The sequence below is a fragment of the Oryctolagus cuniculus genome, chromosome 15 (genome assembly GCF_964237555.1).
Source record: "Oryctolagus cuniculus chromosome 15, mOryCun1.1, whole genome shotgun sequence".
Lineage (NCBI taxonomy): Eukaryota > Metazoa > Chordata > Mammalia > Lagomorpha > Leporidae > Oryctolagus > Oryctolagus cuniculus.
This window is the reverse complement of record NC_091446.1, coordinates 12,484,023-12,502,692: the sequence shown is the minus strand read 5'-3', so window position 1 is coordinate 12,502,692 and position 18,670 is coordinate 12,484,023. Positions and strand designations below refer to the sequence as shown.

General features: G+C 44.3%; 1 protein-coding gene across 7 annotated transcripts in view; it reads right to left on the bottom strand.

Annotated features, from left to right (window-relative positions):
• The window catches only part of RAB11FIP2 (RAB11 family interacting protein 2), a 42,660-nt gene that overhangs the window by 11,225 nt on the left and 12,765 nt on the right, over window positions 1–18,670 (bottom strand). Inside the window, exon 4 of one of the 7 annotated variants that reach the window (XM_051824210.2) lies at window positions 1,247–17,687. The exons of the other annotated variants lie outside the window; for them this stretch is intronic. Within the exon in view, the coding sequence (XP_051680170.2) occupies window positions 17,654–17,687 (34 nt within the window). The 3' untranslated portion in view covers window positions 1,247–17,653. Of the gene's footprint in view, window positions 1–1,246; window positions 17,688–18,670 lie in introns of those variants that run through there. 7 annotated transcript variants of the gene reach the window in all.

Sequence of the window (18,670 nt, the reverse complement as noted above, 5' to 3'; positions counted from 1 at the left end):
GAAAACATTTACAGCGCAGGAATGACAGGCACGTGTATCTAACCACCTCCGGCGCATTTCCCACGGAGCCAAGGCTTCGTCCGCTGTGCCTGAGACCTGCAGTACCAGCTCCCAGAACTGGCGCTGACCTGCTCTAGGTGGAGCTCCTGTGGAGAGACTCTGTATTCTACTAGAGCTGGGAGACACAGAAGAGGCAAGCATGCTTCAAACACCTACATTCATCACTTACACACTCTGTGCCTGACACGTCTTCTGCTATTTTGCATGGCCCTGGACCAGCGGAGCGTCAAGAGCCTGGCGAGGGCACCTTAAAAGAAAACGATGACAAAGGCGGACTCCAGGCTTTTGTAGAGTCCACCTCGGCCCGACAGCTGCTAACACATGTGGTTCCCATCCCCTGCAAGACAGGCAACATCAGGGTCCAGGGGGACTAGCCTCTCCCTGCCCCATTATCTCAGTGTGTTCTCTAATGGGTCAAGAAACACAATCTGCTGCATTTCACTCCACTGATGGCCATGCCCTCAAGGACAAAATGATTTACATTTGGGCCTGACAGTCTCCGAGGTGCTGGTGAGAAGGGGTGAAGGACCCTGAGCTGAGCAGTGACTGCAAATCCTCGCTCTGCGGTGCTTGCTGCGAGACCTTGCGCAAGTGAACTCCGATGGTGTCTCGGTCCCTCATCTATAAAACGAGGGTGCCGACAGTGTCTCCCACCTAAGACTACTGCGAAGATTAACCGAGTTCACAGCATGCAAAACACAACCCAGGAACTAGAGAGAGAACACGTTCCTAAATTTATTTCATACATTATGTGCACAGCACTTGAGCTGCGTCACACACTGTTCTCAGGCCTTCACCAAACATAACTCAATCTTCATGACCCTTAAGGGGTCCTATGGTCCCAGACCTTTGCATCTTCACTTTAAAAACAAGGAAATGAGTCCCAGACAGGTTAGCTGACTAGCAGGCGGTCACAGGGCCGGTGACTGGTGAGCTGTCCAGCTGGGACACACGGCCCCAGCCCCCTCCCCTGTGTAGAGGCCCCCTTCCTGAGCAGGGCTGCACTGTGAAGCCCTGAATCTCAGCCAAGTCAGCATCGCTGCAGTCAGTCAGTCCAAGGTCTCACCCACGGGAACAGCAGGACTAACTACACGAGGGACAGGTGTGGCAGGCGGAGGAGGGGGTTCTAGATGGCTGCCGGCGCCATGGGACATCAAAGACACTGGAACACCAGGCAGGGAGGGGCGGGTGGCGGAGGCCTGGAGGGGTTCTGCAAGGGCTGTAGATCCAAACCACTGAGCAATGGGCAGTGTTTTTGCCAATGTCCCCTTCTCTCAAAAACCGTAAGTAAATGTGTCATGTTTGGTGGCATAACCCATCCCATTGCATCCTTGAGCATGTTTGATGTTATGACTGTATACATTTCAGTACGTCTCAGGAAGAAACTGAACTAAGACACAGAAATACTGGTACATTTACTGTCAAGGGTTGTCAAGCAACAGGCATTTAAGATAAGGATTTTAACCAAAAAAAAAAAAAAAATCACAACACTAACAATACGGAACTAGAATGAAACTCAGTGACCACCTGACAACCGCTGAGAATGGTTCAGGAAGACAACATTCACAAGGTCACAACTCTAAGGGGGAACAAAGGTGCCCGTGGTGCCTGAGTGACCTGGGACCGCTGCAGCCCACCACGGGGCAGAGCACAGTGAGCGCGCTCCGGGGCAGGCCATTGTCTGCAATCTCCAGCCAGAAGCCCTCTCTTGGGGTCTGCTTTCTATTCACACACTGACGTGTCAAACACAGGACAAACTCGGTCATTCACGGCTGCCTTTTCTGATCCGTCCTTTAGGGGGAAAAAAGAGCAAGCTGAACTGGGTTGAATTAGCCTGGCGCAAAATAAAATGTCTCTATTTATTGACGTGTGGCACCCATTTGTGATATCTTTCTCTTTGGGCTGCCATCCTGTGTCAGACAAGATACTGAGTAACACAATCTGACTGCTCAACTGAGCTGTCGACAGGTTAAGGAAAATGGTGTTTTTAATCAGGTGTAAGATACACTCAGACATGCTCACACTAAAAAAGATGTCTATATAAATTGAAATTCCAGAATTTAAAAAAAATTAATTTTAGAAATGAGGAGTCAAAGAGTTTAGAGGGAATTTAAACGTAACTTTTAAACTAACAAACATATTTTAAATTGCTATTTAAAAAAGATTTCAAACTGAAAAAATGCTTTGCCCTTAACAGCCTTAACATTAACTTTTTAAGCAGAAGCTCAAATATTTTTACTTTATGGTATTTTCAAATTCTAAAAAATTTTCCAAGTAAACTCTAATTCTAAAATCTGAAATAGTTTCTAAGTATTTCCAGGAATTATTGGTGTCTCTTCTATAATATCACTCTTTAATTTGACTCAAAGTTGGAATAAATAACGCGTGAAGAAACAGGAAATAAACGGAAGAGAACCTGAAACTGTCCACCTATCTTGCTGAGGACTGGCCTCCTGTATGCTTGCCTCGGCCAGAGAAAAACCCAATCCCTACACAGTGACGAAGCTGGTCACTACTGTTTTCTTCATCCTTTCCCTTCTCTTTTTAAAACACACATACGTTCTTTTGGAGCAAGAAAACCTAAAAAGAGAAAGACTACTCACAGTGAAAAAAATATGAAGGGTTTATAAAGATGGGAAGACCCATTCTAATACAACGATGTATTAGAACTGGCTCCCAGCACGACTGAAAGACAATGCACGCTGTGTGCAACTCCTGGAGGATTTGAAACCTTTCAATGAGAATTCATGGAGCAACACACACAACTCTCATCTCCTTCCAAAACCCATTACTACCGAAACCATAAAGCAAGTCCATTTTGGCCTACAACCTGACCTATTTTATATTTAATAAGTGAATTCAAATGATCTGCCAAAGCCAGGCAGCGTGCCACCTAGTGGGGAGGGGGAGGAGCAGGAAAGGGAGGGGAGGTAGGAGTCAGGTGCCCAAACACCAGCAGGTTTCTTGTTGTGCTAGAAAAGGGTGTGACTACCTACCACAGGAGAACACCCAGCAGTGGTTATTTTCCAAGGAGAACATCTATTTGTCTACCTGTGTAACTGAGAGTGGGCTCCAGAGACCTCCACTTCCCTGAGGTGACAGAGGCAGCTGGGAGGGGTGTATGCTAAGAACTGCAACACCTGGCCAGCGCGTGGCTCACTAGGCTAATCCTCTGCCTGCGGTGCCGGCACCCCGGGTTCTAGTCCTGGTCGGGGCGCCGGATTCTGTCCCGGTTGCTCCTCTTCCAGGCCAGCTCTCTGCTGTGGCCCGGGAGTGCAGTGGAGGATGGCCCAAGTGCTTGGGCCCTGCACCCCATGGGAGACCAGGAGGAAGCACCTTGCTCCTGGTTTTGGATCAGCACAGTGCGCCAGCCGTAGAGGCCATTTGGGGGGTGACCCAATGGAGGGAAGACCTTTCTCTCTGTCTCTCTTTCTCTAACTCTGCCTGTCAAAACAAACAAACAAACAAACAAAAAAACACAACTGCAATACCTTTCAAGAATCTGAAAAAAGGACGCCCATTTCTGGTTCGTGGCAGAGCACTTCCGCTGGTCCTCACGACAACTGGTATTTTCTGGACTTTACCTGTGGCACCAGAGACCTGAGGGCTTCACACACTGACCTCACCCTAATCCTAGTAACTGTCCTAGGAAGCGCCTGTCGGAATCAGCTCCATTTACAGACGAGGAAATGAGCAGAGATGTTGGGCAGCTTACCCAAAGCAACACTCATTAAACAGCAGAGTCAGGAGGCAAAGAGAGGCAACCAAACTCCACGGTCCACGTAGGGCTCCTCCACAGAGGTGCCCACGGTGGGCTCAGAGGCAGCAGCTTTCACGAAGTCCCATGCAACTTCCCGAGGCTTCTTCCATCCAAAAATGACTCAGAAAGACTTCAAGACCGGCAGTCTTAATTAAGGAGACAGAACAATGGCTAGGAAGCAACAGGACTGGAGTAACTGCGCCCTTCCCCACCTGCCCCTCGGCAGGCTCACGTCTGCAGAGTGAACCACCTGGGCTCCCTTGCCCACTGGTGCCACCGGGAGGCCTCGGCAAGACCGGAGCAGCCAGAGGGCAGCCGGGGGCGTCTGCAACGCGGTCCCCAGTCCCCAGGCTGCCTGCTCAGGGCCTCCCTGCTGGGCTGCCCTGCGCTGCACGAGCCCCTCCTGATGCCCCTCCCTGGGCCGCCCCCTCACTCACCCGCCTCCTCCATTCAGCTGTTCTGGACACGTCACTTGCCTCCTGCTGGAACTCGCTCAGCTGACACAAGAACACACAGAGAGCACCAGCAACTACTCACTTAAAATGTAAACGCTTAATGACAATGTCTGTTCTATTTCTGTTATTAGACAGAAAAAAGCACCAAAGAAAACAAGGCATCACAACCGCCGACACGGCGCCCACGTTCCCTTCCCTTCCAGTTCTGGCTGATGTTCCGGAACTACCGACTTCTAACATTACTTTTTCTTCTTCTTCAGTCTTCTACTTTGTAAATGACAACACACTGCTAGCTAAGAGGAAACTCCTGGCCTTCCTATAACAACACTTTTCTCATCTGGAGGGCTGGACAACTTGATGTTTAAAATTATTGTCAATTTAGGATTTTATTTTTAAAGCCTTACTGCACCTGCATTTTTGAAATGGCATTACTTATTGTGTCTTGCATTTGAGTAATGCCACCTTGTATTTACATACTGCCTTACAATTTTTACACGTTTTACACAGAGTTTCTCTGAACAGGGTTCCAAAGGAATAGTAATCAATAAGGTAGGGTACAGTTACAATCAAAATCCCACCCTGATTCTTCCAGTCCCTCACTCCCACAGCACCCTGCTGTACAGAGCCCACTGTCATCGCAGCTGTCACTGAACCCACCTGTATTTACTCACATCTTCACCAAAGCATACTAACAGTCCATTCATAACCCCTTGGATATTCTACCACTTTCATTCTCCCAATCTCTAAACCCTCCCAAGCAACCCTGGCCAACTCTGTGACTTTTACTCACTCGCCTCCTATAAGCTCAAACACATCTCCCACCACCAACACTCATGGCGTCTTCGATGAAAATCACTAACAAGTGATCTTGGCTAAGGCAACAGCCCGTCTCCTTAACCTCTCAGCTCCCTCTGGTAACCAACGACTTTTCCTTCCTGGACTCTCTTCCATGATGTCTGGTGGCAGAGGTTTGCGCCTAAGTCTCTAACTACTTCTTTTCCTTGTCATCTTCCTCTTTTCAACCCTAGGTGAGAAACACTGGATATTTCTTAAGGTTGTTTTCAGACCTTTTTCTTTTGTCTCTTTTTAAAGATTTATTTATTATTCAAAGGCAGCATTACAGAGAGAGGGAGAGGCATAGGTCTTCCACCCCCTAGTTTGCTCCTCAAATGGCTCCGACAGCTGAGGCTGGGCCAGGAAGAAGCCAGGAGCCTGGAACTCATCTGGGTCTCCCATGTGGGTGGCAGGAGCCTAAGCACTTGGGCCATCTACTACTTCCCCAGGCACATCAGCAGGGAACTGGATAGGAAGTGGCACAGCCAAGACTTTCACCCTCAAACCAGCGTTCATAAGGGATGCTGGCGTTGCAGGTGGCAGCTTAACCTGCTGTGACACAATGCTGGCCCCTAGACCTTTTTCTACTTTACCTTATTTCATATTCTCCCATAATCACCACTAGACAGATGGATGACTAACACCGTTCAATCAGAATCTCTTTATCCAATATTATGTTTATAAATGTCTGGTGAAAAGACATTGAAAATCTTACCTGTGCCTCAAAATTAAGATCCCAAAGCAGCCCCCATCTGGTCTTGCAGGTCAGCTCAGTCTGGTTCTCCTCCCAGCACACTGTCTCCCGGGTACACCAGGTGAAGCCTCAGACAGCCTGCACTCCAGCTTGCAGCGTGAGGGCTCAGAAACACGGGGCCAGGTCAGGATGCAGACCTTGGAACCCTTGGAACTCCCTCACTACTCATTTGCAACACTACCATTCTGATCACAGATTTGCCCCTCCCCACCTACCCACTGCCTCAGCCCCTGGAGGCTCTGCCCACGCCGGCCAGCACCTGGCTGGATATGGCGCCCTCAAGCTCATGTCCAGCCTCAGTTAAATGTCAAAACAATTCTGGCCTCTAACTTCCCCTGAAAAATGATGAAATTTGTTAGTCCGGCTTTTAAAGCCCATTAGATTTTACCCAATTTCTCTTTCCAGTCTCACTGCCCAGCACCTAGTACTCAACTTACTTAACTGCCCTAATTTCATATACATTTTTATTAATTTAAGAAATACAAACACCACTATCTATTTCAAAGAATGAGGATTAAGAGGGGATTGACACTGTGGCAAAACATGTCCTACAAGCAGGACCTCAGTGGGTGAGACCCCAGTGGAAAGAAGTGGTCACCAAAGAAAGATGTGCTTTTCTCTGAGAGGAGGAGAGAACTTCCACTTTGCTTATGGTCTTGTCTAACTACTGACAAAGTTTGTGGATTCAAAAGACTTCCATAGCCTAGGCATGTCAAGAGCCTTGGGTGACCACTGATGTCACAGTGCTGATTGTTAAATTAACAACAGGAGTCACTGTGCACTAACTTCCCATGCAGGACCTCTGTCCTCAAAGAGTTGTATTATGAGAGTTAACAGTAAAACTTGTTTTCAAAGATCTATTCCATTTTAGCATACGAAGTAGAGGATATTCTTAAGTCTCCTAAGTTTTAGTTATGCCTAAGTGTCCGACTCCATTGCTTGCTTTCTTAGGTGCTTCCTTAGTTTATGACAGAAATTGTTCTCAAGGACTTACTTTCTTTTAATGTATTAAGTGGAGGATATTCTTATGTCTCATAAGTTACAGTTTTGTCTAAGTGCTCACAAAAGATGTATCATTCTTGGGTGCTTTAATCTTTAAAGTTAATTAAGTTTCTCAATAAAAAAAAAAGAGGAGATGAAATTAACTTCAAGATGCAATGACTTTGAACAGCCCTTGTCTTGACTGTTGAGGAAGAGTTTTTTGGTTTTGTTTTTAGTGCAAATGGTTGAATTCTTTACTTAGTATAGAGTTGGTCTTCTGTGTATAAAGTTAACTGAAAATGGATCTTAGTGGAGAATGGGACTGGGAATGGGCGAGGGAAGAGGGGTGGTGGCAGGGCAGATATGGTGGAAAGAATCACTATATTCCTAAAGCTGAACTTGTGAATGCACGAAGTTTGTATTCTTTAATTAGAGGTTTCGTTGGGGTCGGGGGAAGAGTGGATTGAAAGAAATGAGTATGAGAATGTCCTGTATGACAAAATGCCTTTTCTGTATGTGTCTTAACTGGTAGGGTTCCCATCTCCTTTTACTGGAAGCCACTAGAGGAAGGAACTAGTATCTCATTAATCTTTTCAGTCATAACCTCTGGCACAGTGATGCTCAACAATCAAATGCTGAATAACTTCACAGCCAGAGCTTACTAAAACCTGGCTACTAGCTGACTGAGTGAATCGATGAAAGGCCAATACAAGTTCTGCCAACAAAGTATCAGTCCCCCAAGGGCAGAAGAAACCCTGTTCCTGATTAACAATGACCACTCATCTCAAGACCTGACAGCACAGCAATGGGATGTTTCTTTCAGTTCTATTTAAGACAGGAGGAAGTACTTCAATATTTCTATCTGCCAGTAAGAAATGAGGAAAGGTTCCAAAGCAATTCAATTAGCCAGTTTATCCAGTTTACCAACCAGGTCTACCAGACCAGGTATTTGACTACAATAAAGATCACTTTGAGATTTTTCTGATAAATCTTAAACAGAACTGTTTCCACACGTCTTCTTCCCTTAGACTATGGAAGAAGAATTACATGTTAGATTGCATGTTAATAAAGATTTTTTTAAATGTCCTTTAATACTCCTCTTCCCAAAGCTCTAAAGAAATGGCGTGCCTAAAGAGAGCTTTCACTAGTTAATACAATCTTCAGAAATTTCCACTGTGCTTATTACACATGAAAATACAGCTTAAAAGGCAAAGTGAAACTTGGTATTTTTTCATTCTTTTTAGAAAAAAGCAAAGACCAGGTAATGAGAATATAGATTAAATACTATGTTCTCTGGGGACTGGGCATGCACACTAAACCCTTGGATGACAAAACAGAACCCAATACATAAACATCCATGGGGATTAACAGTAATTTACTCATTAATATTCCCACAGGGTACCTTTTATGAGATCTCAGAGGCAAAACAATTAAAAACTGTGGTCAGTGACATCAAGCATCATGGACAGCACTTTTCTATAATGAACAATGACTATGTCGTTGGAGAAGCCCTAAAACCTGAGGATTTAAAAACATCTATGAAATTAAGGCATGTTTCATCAATAATATAATATTTAAATCCAGTTTAACTTGCTACTTTTTCCTGGTAAGGAAAAGAAATAATTAGTTCAAAGACTGTGCAAACTACTCACCAGACCCAAACATAAGCCCCATGGATTCCGAAAGTCATCTTTTAAAATTAAGCTTCTCAAACTTTTCTCTTTAGTAAGCCTAACACATGAGAAGTATAAATTCAGCAACAAGCATAAAATTTCTTTGACATCTGAAGCTTGACTTGAAAATGCAAGTGAATTTTCCCATTTTATTCTGTAATATAATCATGTGTCCCTCAACACGGAATCTTTTCTCCCAACATCTTTGGGAAAATTCTCTGTGTTTATCAGGCTCTGGGCAGACCCTGCCACCACACGCCACATCACCACCAGTCGTCCTCTGCCTCTAGGCCTGTGTGGGTGCATGACCACGCCCAGTTTGTTTGGGGTCAAGCAGAACTGAATGTGGGAAGCAGTGATGAGGATACGGGGCCCTCTGGCAAGGTCAGACCCACCATGGGCTCAGTCTGTCTTTGTGATCAAGGACAACCCTGCAGCCTCGTTCAGTCTACTCCTAGGAGTGGGTCTGCAGACAGCCTGGCCAGAGGTCACCTTTCCACCAATACGGGGATGAGGCTCCCCTGGGTGTCTCTGGAGCAGGTAAAGACAACCAGGGGACTCATAACGTCCTTGGCCAAGAGCACCCCAGGCTGACTGTCCCTGTCTGGAACAAAGCCATGTCCATGGAAGGGAAGCCAGGTGCTGTCCCCAGGGAGGCCTCACACGCTCAAGGACAATCTGTAATCAGGCCCAATCAGGCCTGCTTTAGCAGGACTACGGAACTATAAAATGTTTGCTGGAAAATGACATAATGCTTGTATAAAACTTCCTCAGAGATGAATAGAGATTATCAGAAATACATTATAGTACCTCTCATTCAGCTATTTATGAATGTTTCTTCATGATGGGAAAAATATTCAAAACCAGTTAAAACATAAGCATCCACTTATTTAGAAAATGTACCTGGTCGGCGCCGCGGCTAACTAGGCTAATCCTCCACCTTGTGGCGCCGGCACACCGGGTTCTAGTCCCGGTCGGGGCGCCGGATTCTGTCCTGGTTGCCCCTCTTCCAGGCCAGCTCTCTGCTGTGGCCAGGGAGTGCAGTGGAGGATGGCCCAAGTGCTTGGGCCTTGCACCCCATGGGAGACCAGGAGAAATACCTGGCTCCTGCCTTCGGATCAGCGCGGTGCACCAGCAGCGGCGGCCATTGGAGGGTGAACCAATGGCAAAGGAAGACCTTTCTCTCTCTCTCTCTCTCTCTCTGTCCACTCTGCCTGTCAATAAATAAATAAATAAATAAATAAAAATTTTAAAAAAAGAAAATGTACCTTTAATATTGGGAAATTCCTGACGCCGTAATCATTTCTCCAGTGTCCTGTCCCTATATATTACATAACAGATTATTTTTCACTGAAGAAAGTTTTTGTCTGAATCTAAAACTGCACTTAGAAACACGGTCCGTCTCACTCACATAGTTCTCGGAGTCTGCATGTCCGTCATCCCAGGCAGGCTAGCACCCGGCTACTGCCACTGTTCTGAGTTTCCTAAAAAGAGTGTCTCATTACAGCACCCACGTGCTGAAAACTCTCCATAGCTTCTACAGAATTTGATGGGAGTTCTTCACTGTTAAGTTCCCACTGCTAAGGTTTCATCTCCACTACCAATTCAAACTTGCAGGAGTCCCAGTGTGCTGGGGACATGAGAGCCACAGAACAGAACGCTCACTCTGACTTCTCCGCCGTGTCTCGTTTTAACCTCCCTTCACAAACGCCCTCTCCTCTCTCTGCACAGAGGGAGACTCTTGATCTGACCTTTTCCGCAACGCCTACACTTCCTAACTTGCTACATCTCAGCTCCCATCTTTTTTTATCTCCACCTGCACTTCGCATATCATCCATTAGGACAATCACACACCCTGCATCTCTCAGCTGTGACCTGAAGATGAGGCTACGCCTTACACATCCCTTCTATCACAGCATCAAGAGAACTCTCCTACGAGAAAGGAGGGCAACACATAACCGAGCAAGGGCAGAAGTCTCCATTCCTTTTTAATTCTGAGAACAAACATCTTCCACTTTAGCAAGTCACCCTAAAACATACCAGCTGGTAAAGTCTAAAGATAACTGGCACAAGATGACCTGCCTTCCCACCTCTTGCACATGCAACACGTATGAAGTCCAATAAAAGAAGCTGATGGCCCAATAGTATTTATCACCAAATTCTGGTTATGCATTTTCTTCTGTTAAGTGAGGAATATTTTGTACAACCAGAATGACAGGACATTAAAAACACAACTAACAGTATTTGGTTCATATTATAGAATCTAAAGCCCAGAAACTACTCAAGTAGAAACTTACACTCTTGGTTACAAAAACAGAGAAAAGAGGGCATCTTCAATTGACAAAAAATGAAGAGCCCAACTCCAAACTGTTAGAACATACACAAGCGCTCCTGTGAATTCCCCTTAGGGACCCTGTTCCCAAAGGGAACTCCGAAACGTTCTGGGGCGGTTTCAGCGGGCAGGATTTATCCTTAAACTGCCTTCTGTAACAGCTCCATCTGAGCTCGCTGTCTGAGTTTGGAAGCCGCCATTGTGCTTCACTGGGAGGCAGAGCTCAGCTATCCGCCGTGCACTGTCCTTGCTAGTGCTTGCAGCAATTTCTGAACAAGACTTTACTAGCAATATTGTGACAGTTTTGCCTTGTAAAGTAATACACTCTCTACTTAATGCAGGAAATACTTCCATTTAATTTCAGTGTGATTAATTTATTCAAGCTTACTACTGGATATATGTTTAGAAAGACACTAGAAAATACTATTTATTGTTTCTTGCCAAATGTGTATCTTTTATTAACTGGTAAAAAAACATGAGTTCCTAAATTCTTTCATTTAAGATGATTTAACTTGAGAATATAGTATTTGGACTAAGTCCCACTTTTCTCCCAACATCTTTGGGATGTTTAAAGCAAAGGTTAAGTATTCAGTAGCCACCGTGTGATAAGATCAGAGCCGGAGCTACCACTGCCGGTGTGCCGGGCTACACTCGCCCTCTGTGTGCGGGGTGCTATTTCACCAGTCCACACCAGGGCTGTTAGCCCCACTTTACAGCTGGGAAAAAAAGCAGCTTTAAAAGGTTAACAAGTAAGGTCACACAGCTATTCACCAGAGACTCACACCCAGTCTTGCCTGACCCCTAAGTCAAAACTTAACACCTATCCTAAACTCCCTTCAAAATATTCTTGTATTAGTGTATTTGTATTTTCATGTTGTTTTAAAATCCTTTATTGGAAGAAGGGAAACAAATGCATCTTCCAAATTAAAAATTAAATTATGTTCAGTATGATTTTTTCTTTTTTTTTTTTTTATTTGACAGGTAGAGTTACAGACAATGAGAGAGAGACAGAGAAAGGTCTTCCTTCTGTTGGTTCACCCCACAAATGGCCGCCACGGCCGGAACTATGCCGATCCGAAGCCAGGAGCCAGGTGCTTCTTCCTGGTTTCCCAGGCGGGTGCAGGAGCCCAAGTACTTGGGCCATCCTCCACTGCACTCCCGGGCCACAGCAGAGAGCTGGACTGGAAGAGGAGCAGCCAGGACTAGAACCCAGTGCCCATATGGGATGCAGGTGCCTCAGGCAGAGGATTAGCCAAGTGAGCCACGGCGACGGCCCTAGTATGATTTTCAATTTTAATTATTCTGGACAATTTCTTTAAAGATGAAAAATCTATATGACATACATTGTATACCTCCACTGTAACAAAATGCATGATTAACTGGAACATCCACATTCCCACACCTGGCTCTGAAACCAGAGAGTTCATTACACTCCTGGTAGCCTAACGTAGCAAACACACTTCCTGAGCAGCCTGCCAGGCAGGGGACCGCAGAGAACACAGTTCCACACCTCCAACTATAAAATAAATGGTGGAATTACTAGGGCGTTAGTAAGGAGCTAATGATGTAATAGCATGTAGTCACCACCTATAAAACACTCCTTCAAAATCACATCCAACCATTCTGTAATGAGCTTCCTTGGAATTTACAAAAAGAGCTGTCTATCTACTCATTCTCCAACTTATAACAATCATGTTCAAAGGTCAAGGGCAAGCTCAAATGTCTCCTATTTAAAGAAGCATCTCCCAGCTTCCAGCAGACTTCTAGTACTTCTGTCCAGCCCAGTCCACTCTGCTGACTGCATGTCATTTCCTGAGAGGCCTCCCACAGCCGGTGAGGGCACAGCTTCAGTCCCCCAGGAATCCCGCTTTTAAACCAGCCCCCACCCAGCCCCGGAGGGCTTCACACGTAAGCCACCAAGAAAAACAGGCAACTTGAATTGTTTTACTCTATGGTGGCCAACCTCATTCAATTAATTGCTATTTAAGCAATATTAGCACTTTAATCAAAAAGATTTCTAAGCTCAGAATAAGTACACAAAATACATTAAAAGTTTATTTTAAGTACATTTAAGTATTTTAATATTTACTTTATATAATATTACACAGTGAGCTATTTGACAGAATAAATTGGAGAGTAATAATTCATCCTTAAGTTCAAGGAGACAAATGTCAAATGTCTGGACACTGTTGTTTATAGAGACCAGTTAGATGTGTAGAAGAAAAATTATTCCACAATCACATTAACTGTTTTCTTATATACCACCAACAGCTAATTAAAACACCCTGGACATAAGGTAACACTACTATTATAAATAAACACTTACAAAAACACTTCTTATATTTGAAAAGCAAAGCTTTATTGTTAAAAAAGTGACCATGGGTGATATGGCCATCACTGCCCATGTGGAAACGTCCTGGCACAGAAGCAGGAGGCCGACACAGCACACCAAGGCTGCAGCTAAGCACGTAAGATACAGAAGCTCCGCTCTTGCTGAGGAACTGACAAAGACGTCCAAAAGGGGCACGGCTTCAGATCCCCTGGCGAGTGGCCAGTGTGGCGGCGCAGCGGGTAAAGCTGCTGCCTGCAACACTGGCATCCCACGTGGACACCAGTCTGAATCCCGGCTGCTCCACTTCCAATCCAGATCCTTCCTAACGGCTTTCGAAAGCAGGGGAGAATGGCCCAAGTGTGTGGGCCCCTGCACCCACATAGGAGACCAGGATGGAGTTCCTGGCTGCTGGCTCCAGCCTAGCCTACTTGTCACTGCAGTCATCTGGGGAGTAAACCAGCAGATGGAAAATCTATCTATTGTGCTAACTCTGCCTTTCAAATAAATAAACTAAATCTTGAAAAAAAAAAAAAACACACTGGAGAGAAATACGTGTAGACATTACAATGATAAGGTGAAAGACTTTAAATGCATACAGTTACCAAAATTTACACTTTTGTGTTCAAAGAAGTTAGTGTTTTCAGCATTAAAAAACACACATTCAAGAACTGTTGCTGTTTTGATACTAACTTGCTAGCCTCAAACTATTCAAAACATATAACTCCTAATCTCTACAACAAAAATCTACAGTAAACAAGAGCAACTCACTTAAAAGAGCCAAAAAACTCAAACCTCTCTATTAAGACTAAAACCCTGCATTTGATTCAAAAGACTACAGATCTGACATTACACTAAATAGTTCTGAAAATCCTGTTTCATCAAATTTAAGACATCAAATGAAGACACATCAAGTAACCATTTCTTCTCTCGTCTTCTCCTGTACCCATTTCCTATTGTTGTCTCCACCACCACATCCAAAAAACAAGTAAATCCTGCCTATTTTAACTAAGAAGTATTTCTCAAAAACCCTCTCTACTTTTCCACCGTTAACTGCCAAATCACCTGTCAACTCCCAACTGAACAGTTAAAATAGCTTCTTAACTAGTCTCCCTGCCTCAAATTCGCCCCCTCCCCTATCTCCTGTCCCCAGCAGATAGTCCAAGCCAGCTCACAGCTGTCTAAGATACTAGTTTGATCATATCACAACTCAGTAATAGTCATCATTCCCTAATACCCACACTGTGCAGTCCTTAGCATAAAATTCAGACCTAATATTTACGAACATTTTTCCATGAGTCACAGTAGGATCTATGTCTTAATAATCTTATTTCCTTATATGCAGCAAATATTCAAAAATAATGACAATTAAAATATCAGTTCATTATTAGAGGTGAAAGAAAAAAAACACCCTGATGGACTGGAGTGGCCACCCTGAGACGGGAGGCCATGGAATGAATTAGGGAAATCGCAAGGGCCCTCTTTATATTCTTAACCTTTAGAGTAGAATATGTTTTTAATAAATATGTGTAGAACATGGGAGTTTTCTGAACCAAAACTCAAGATGCATACACCAGTGGTATCAAATTGACACAGGAAATAACCAGACCAAATATTTCCAACTGGGAATATCAACTCCAGCTTACAGGTAGCACAGGAGCGTGGCTGGAAGAACCTGTGCCTAATATGTAAAAACCAACCTGGCACCAAAGCGGGCTTCCTCCCTGGCTGAGATCCTGTTTTGCTGACAAAAGGAGCAAGGCTAATGTGGAACAGGCAATTTTTAGCCAACAGGCCACAAATTAAAAAAACACTAAACAATAAATGTTAAGGTAACTGAGAATCATATAATGTATGAATTTTCTATGCATTTTTCTCAAAATTTACATGATCATTAATGGCAATTAACAATGATTACTAACCTACATGTAAAAAGCATCCCTGCTTTTTGGTTTTAAAAAGAAATAATTCTCTTAAATTCTATTGTAAAAGTTAGACCAAAAAAACTTACATATTGATTTACAAAAAGTAGCGCACTGGGGTCACTGGATATCACCTTAATATTCTCCTATCAGAAGCCTCAAGAGGAGGTGCACACTCTATCTCACATTCGATCGTAACAACCTGTTCTCTTTAACTATCGGACTTGCTAAGTGCTATCCTGTGTCCAGTGCCTAAGAGCTCGTTAATTACCTAAACTCTATCTCCATAGGTCTTGTTAATTACCCGTCTCCTGTCTCAGAGGACCTTGTTAATAACTTGTACAGTCTCTCTAAAGAGGTCCTAACAACACATTAAAATTAAAGATGCTTTTCTTTTAGCACCTGTCAAGTGCTGTAAATTGAGAAATTTTCACATCAGTTTATTAGCCTACAGTAGTTTTGGTGGATTTTTTTTTTTGGCTTGTTTTCTTCTCTCTAACAGAATCTCTCTGTATTTCAAATCTCTCAGTTCAAAAAATAGTAATAATTACTTAGCAAAGTGTGTCTTTTCTGTTACAGACTTTTTTTGGTTTTCAATTTTGAAGTCTGTAAGTATCAACCTTGTACGAGTGAGTCCGAGGAAGGATGGAATGGTTGGTATCCGCAAATTAACCCATCGGGAGACACACCAATTAATGAAAGCCAAGTAATGAGTATTAGGATGACAAAGGGTGAAAAAGTTTCAAGTAGTATCTGGGGAGTCCAACGTCGAAGTCCTAGTTAGTGTTAAGGGAACTCATCACATTGCATATTTCATGTTCCTAGTCACTGTTTCACTGGAGACATTCTGTAAATCCCTAGACACTAATGGATTAATGGCTGTAAAAATTATCTGAAAAGTTTTTGTTTTCTATCTCATAAATGAGGCTACATTTTCAGCTATGTGAAACATTTATGGCCTACCAAGAATAATGACAAATTATCTTTAATATTAGATAGACACGAACAAAAAGGAAACACTACTATTAAAATAAATCTCTTGTATGTTAAAGACTGAGCTTTAAACTCATTAAGAAAAGCAATAAGCCATAGAGCACACTATAATAATGAAGGTTTAAAAACTATGACTAGGAGCTCTATTTTAGGATCATTGGTTTACTACACCTTTTAAAATCCACTTGTAAGCCTCCAGAAAATAGCCCATCATTTTTATGGATGTTACACACTCCTAATAATGGTTACATGCTTACAGGCCTGTGACTTTTAATTTGTTAAAATCAGAAACACTCTTGGTAATCAACTTTTTGTGCCTCCTAAGAAAGGTGTGACACAGCCAAAGATAGGAAGGACCTGGGTAAGGGAGGGAAAAAGGAGAGGAAGGAGGTCAACCCAATGTCACAAGTAAAACGCACACTATCACCAAAACTACAAAATATCAGTACAAACATGAAGTCCTGGTCCCAGATACTGTTTCTGTACTGCTCTAAAATGTAACTTCCTTGGTGTGAGTTCATTTGCTCAGAAGGAAACAAGCTCTTCCACAACAAATACCGCAACCAGAAGTGCGTGCTCCTATAGTTAGAATCAACCCGTTCCAACCACAGTTACGCAGAAAGTACTAGAAGAGCAAGCCCATCCTGTCACAAATAGAAGGCCGTTTCCCAAACAGTTCAATGGTCAAATAGCTCCCCAAGGTCATGCTCTCTACAATCAGCTGCTCCTCCCACATCAAACATTACTCTGTACAGACTAGACCCACGCTGAGTTCTAAAATCTCAGGTGACGACTTACACAAGGGTTCTCTCATGTTAACGGATTCCACGCACCACGTGGAGTCCTCAGTCCTGAATGTTTCTGCAGAGCCTACACCTCTTTAGAAGCACACACATCAGTGCAAACAGCTCCCGGCTGAAGCATCACAGCCACTCCTGAAGCTCACAATCGCCCGAGTCCTGAGAAACAGTTCACCCCCAGACCCGCAAACGTGTGCTTGTCAGACACTTCTGACTCCCAGTGCCCACTACAGTGGAGATGTGAGCTTGCTGCCCATCCGGTCAGATCTCCCACTCCTCTTCGTACCTGTTTTAGCCAAGCTGATCTCCTTACTGTGCCCTGACCTTGAGTCCCACATACAAAGCTAATATGGCAACGCTGGCTGCTCAAGTGTGAGACAACCAGCACAACTCCCGAAGCCTCGTCAGCAGGAAGCACCTGCCAGCTGCTCACAGACCAAGTGAGAGTTAAACCTGGCTGACTGTCAGTGGAAAGCTTTTTAAATCTTAATTTTCATTTCAGTGTCCACTAAGGATGTTTTATTCTTTTAAAGATTTTTATTTATTTATTTGAAAGGTTGAGTTACAGAGAGGGAGAAGGAGAGACAGAGAAAAAGGTCTTCCATCCACTGGTTCACTCCCCAAACAGCCGCAACAGCCAGAGCTGGACCAATTCGAAACCAGGAGCCAGAAGTTTCTTCCAGGTCTCCCACGCAGATTCAGGGACCCAAGCACTTGGGCCACCTTCTACTGTTTTCCCAGGCCATAGCAGAGAGCTGGATCAGAAAAGGAGCAGCCGGGACACGAACCAGCACCTACATGGGATGCAGGCAGAAGCTTAGCCTACTACGCCACAGCGCCAGCACCCACTCACTAAAGATTCTAACTCAGTTTGAAGTGAGGCCCACCAAAACTGTAGTTTAACCCCGTCCTCGGGCATCCTCGACAGTCAGCCCTGAGGCCAGCACACTTTAGGTGCTGGGAGGAAGATTGCACAGCTGCTAAGAGGCGTAAATGCACAGAGACACTCAGACCTTGCTGGGATGTCTTGTCATGGGGAGGACGTCTTCTACACCAGCAGAAATCCAAAGGAGGGAAACACAGGTTCTTAGAAAGGGCAAGGCCAAACAGGCTTCTGACACTCAGAGAAACTGAAGGGTGCGTCTCACCATGGAGCCAGGAGTAGAGATGGCACAGCTGACAACCTCAGGGTAGGGGGCAGCAACGAAACACACGCACCCGGGGTGGATGGGTGAGGAGCTAGAAACAAAGTTGGATCAATGAAAAAAATCTAAACTACAATAAGCCTAAAAAGCTAGAGAAGAGTTTGGATCTGGTGCTGCAAACCAGTGAATCTTAAAATGTTAACTGGGTCTTTCTTAAACAGAATGGAAGGTACTATGGCCCATGTGCCTTACTTAGCAGGGTAAGTAATGCTAAGTGCTGTACCAAATGCAAAATTCCCAGTAATTTGGTATTCTGAGAATTACCATCCAGACAAGACCCAGTCGAGTATTCCTGATCTGGTGCCCTCCCACGAGCAGCCAGGGACCCAGCGTGCTCCTGTCTTGGGCAGGATTCTCCTCAAGGATCCTCTCCATTCAACTAGTGCAGGGGTCAACAAACTATTTCTGTAAAAGACCAAACAACAAATGTCTCTGGCTTTGCAAGTTATACAAAGCCTGTCACAGCTACTCAACTCTAGTGCTCTAGCACAAAAACAGCCACAACCGAACGAGCACAGCTGTGGTCCAGCAACACTTTATTTATGAAAACGGGCAGTTTTCCAGGTCTGGCC